Below are 3,800 nucleotides of genomic sequence, written 5' to 3'. Positions count from 1 at the left end.
CGTATCATCGAGATGGTAAATAATATGTCATTTACTGCACCTAGGTGCGATTTAAACTTCACAGTCCTTACCCGAGATAAGAAACTCTATAACGAAACACATTTATTGATTCTACAATTTGTCACCACGAGTTTCAGCAAACAATATCTATCGTCATTCGATACAGTAAATATACCTTGATCTTCGCTTCGTATACATTTACAGTGGTTTAACACATTCTATGCAGATTATGATCCAAAAGTACCTCTGCTACGCTTCACTACTGCATCACTACATAAAAGTTGATTCCAAAATGAACCTCTCAATGTGTGATACAATAAAAATTTAGTTTGGGTTGCAGTGAAGGGTGTCCTCAGGTTCATAGTCGTTCACTTTTCCTAGTTTGAATTTATGGCTACACTTTCCAGAACCAGTTCTCAATATTCGCAAGACTCGAAGGTAAACATACGCAGTCCTCCTGCCTTTCGTTTCAGCACATCTAGCTGACTGTACCAGCGAAAAAAGTGCTAGTGCAAGATAACGACGAAAGATACAGACATTTTTTTACATTACCCCTAAAATTTTGCCCGCCACCCGTGGTCTGGCTGTAGCGTTCTCGCTTCCCCAACCTCGGGGTCCTGCGTTCGATTCCCAGCGGTGTCAGGGATTTTCACCTGCCCCGATATGACTACGTGTTGTTGCGTCTCCTTCATCATCATCATTCACCCCCATTACGATCGGAGGAAGACAATGGCGGTGACTTCAGTGTAATTATTGTATTTGAATAAAAGTCTCATTTCTGTTCGTTTCATTGTGTATTTCTTACAGTTGCCTTCTGTACTGTACTTTAGCAGTTCTTTCTATCTATGGTCTAGCTCTCATTGAGCTATGTTGCTTGGTAGTGACACATCATACGAAAGTTACTTTCGTCCTCAACCCATTACTGGCCATTGTCCCTTTTTTGGGATGCGTATATTTTACTTATTTCTACGTAAGCAATGGAGCTTTTAGCCTTTATTGTTGCTTCTGTAGGTTCAACTAACTGCTATAATGCCTGTAAATGTAAAATAAATAACTTTTTTCTAAGTAATTCGCGTCAGGAAAATTATAAACTTGCCGATTTTTTGTTGTCGCACTTGGCAGCACTGGGCTTATGCGTCCCAATAATGGGACAATGGCATGTCACACTATTATTTATTGTTGATGTGCCCTATTCTTGTATATACGTATTATACAGAGAATAACTGCATTTTACGTTCTTTATACCCGCTTTTTTTTAATATTCTATTTGAATTTTACGATTCCAACAGGATAAAAAATCCCACGTGGACTTACACTTGAAGAAATTCTAGCAGAACTAGAGAACCATCAAGAGAGTGACAATGAAGATGATGACGTAGAATTGGCGATTATTCCACCCGATGCAGATGTAATAACAGATGAAGAAGACGTTGCCGAAAATGTACTGAACAATGAGTCTGTTGCACAAGATGTAGTCGGTACTTTAGAGCTCGTAACCAGCAGAGATGAAGCTAATGCTACAGTTTTATCTCCAGAAGCCAAAAGAAGGAAAGCGTTAGGAGATGGAGCAGAAAGTGGTACGTTATCTACAAAAAAATATAAATGTAAGTGGTATAAATGTCAACCATTGTACACAAACGTGAACCAGGGAAGAGCAACGAACATTATGTCGCGGAATGTCTAGCAAATAAGACAGTGCCCCAGGTGTTCGAGGATTTTCTTTCTGAGAAACTAAAGGATACTATTATTGAACAACATAACAAAATAAATTTTCTGCTAACCAAAGAAGAACTAAAATCATTTATTGGCATACTACTTCTGAGTGGTTATCATAGGCTTCCCCATGAGAATATGTACTGGGAACAGGCTCCTGATGTCGGTGTACCTTTAGTCTTCAACTCCATGTCAGGAAATAGTTTTCGGGAAATAAAGAGATTCATTCATCTCAATGACAACTCCAAAATAGACAGAAATGACAAGATGTACAAACTAAGGTTGTACTTTGAAATTCTGAAAAAGGAATTTGGTAAATTTGGCGTATTTCATTCAGAACTCTCAATTGATGAAATGATGGTACGTTATTATCGCAAACCTTCAGCTAAAATGTTTCTGAGGGGAAAGCCTATCAAATTTGGATATAAAATTTGGTGTCTTACAAGTTCCAATGGCTTTCTTTATAATTTTTCGCCAAACTGTGGCAAGACTGACAACAAACAGGAGCCTTTAGGTGCAAGGGTAATAAATGAACTAACCAGCATGATTCCAGAATCAGAGTATCTGAATTATAAGCTTTTCTTTGACAACTTTTTCACCAGTGTTGACACACTGATCACACGCGGAAAGAGTAAAATGAAAGCTACAGGAACAATAAGAGAGATCCGAACTGATGCATGTCCTTTGATTGACTCGAAAAGAATGGCAAAAGAAAAGGATCGAGGATTCTATGACTACATGTTTGACAAAGAGAACGAAGTTCTGGTTGTGAAATGGAGTGACAACAAACCAGTATGTGTAGCGACCAATTACAGTACTATTACTCCTCTGAGTTCTACTAAAAGATACTCACCGGCAAAGAAAAAGGAAATATGCCACATCTCATTGAAGAATACAATGCCCATATGGGCGGCGTAGATCTACTGGACAAGCAGATAACACTTTATAGGACGAGGATAAGGTCAATGAAATGGTAGTGGCCATTATTCACAAAGATGATAGATATCTGCGTAGTAAACACATGGCGTGCATACCAAATTGCTAACTCTAATGAGAAGCTCTCACTTTTGGATGTCCGACGGAGAATAGTGATGTTTTACCTATCAAAGAGAACAGCATCAGTATAAAAACGCAGAGGACCACAAGGAAGCAAATTGATGGAAGGACGGGTGAGCACAAATGTATGACTAGGTACAGGAAATCAGTTCATTGGGCCAAGTAAAACGCAGAAGAGATGTGCTTACTGCAAGGAAAAAACAACAAAAATTTGAGATAGGGGCAATGTTGGTGTACACGACAAGTGTTTTGCTTCATTTAATACTGAATAGACATTCAATAATATTAAAACATTCTTTATTTATTGTTTGTGTTGTTTCTTACAATATTATGCATGGAGAATAAGGTTGTGAATTTGGATAGCTCATTTGGCCAATGTTCCAAAAATGGGACGGTCTGTAGTTTTTGTTCTAATAAACTGAAAATTTTCATAACAACTTTTTATCCAATTAATCACTCAATGTAACGTATTTATGTATAAAAGTTTGCAAAAAATGATCCGATAGAGTTCTGGCCAGTAATGGGTTAAGTTTTACACACCATGAAACTTCCCCTTTGGAAAATTATGAATGATTGTGCTGGTAAACTTCTACGTTATTTGATACAAAGACAGCTGAGTAAAACTGAACGTACTCAGACAGTTCTCTCTTTACTTATTCTGATCATCACTAAACTGACACACAATATTTTTTTAGCGCAACGCAATCTGACTTTCAATAATCCGTACAAAAGAATGGCCCTGACTGATAATAACCTATACCTTTCATGAATCACTCACCTCATAAAAATCTTCGTTACTCGAACTATTGCAATACAGCGAGCGCCAATACTGCCAGCTAAATAATAGATTCTAACTACTGAAGGCATAGTTCGCAGGTGAAAGATTTTGATAGAGCTCAATCAACGTATTTACCTTAATAGCGTTAAAAAGTCATTATATACACGTAATTTTGTGAGATCCAATTAAACAAATTTCCTTTTACTTACTGACGCACGTCCAGATCGTCCGCTCAAAACTCTGGCATCTATCT

General features: G+C 37.7%; 1 protein-coding gene across 1 annotated transcript; it reads left to right on the top strand.

The window, feature by feature from the left end:
• The first annotated feature begins 1,617 nt into the window (after nt 1-1,617).
• On the top strand, nt 1,618-2,631 carry LOC126455884 (piggyBac transposable element-derived protein 2-like). Its single transcript, XM_050091644.1, has one exon. It carries the CDS (start codon nt 1,618-1,620, stop codon nt 2,629-2,631), a length of 1,014 nt encoding a protein of 337 aa, XP_049947601.1.
• The last annotated feature ends 1,169 nt before the right edge of the window (nt 2,632-3,800 follow it).

Source organism: Schistocerca serialis, chromosome 2 (genome assembly GCF_023864345.2).
Source record: "Schistocerca serialis cubense isolate TAMUIC-IGC-003099 chromosome 2, iqSchSeri2.2, whole genome shotgun sequence".
Lineage (NCBI taxonomy): Eukaryota > Metazoa > Arthropoda > Insecta > Orthoptera > Acrididae > Schistocerca > Schistocerca serialis.
This window is presented reverse-complemented; position numbering and strand designations above follow the sequence as displayed.

What these genes read in the sequence shown, in the direction of transcription:
- LOC126455884 (XM_050091644.1), top strand. Translation starts at nt 1,618, where the DNA reads ATGTCAACCATTGTACACAAACGTGAACCAGGGAAGAGCAACGAACAT.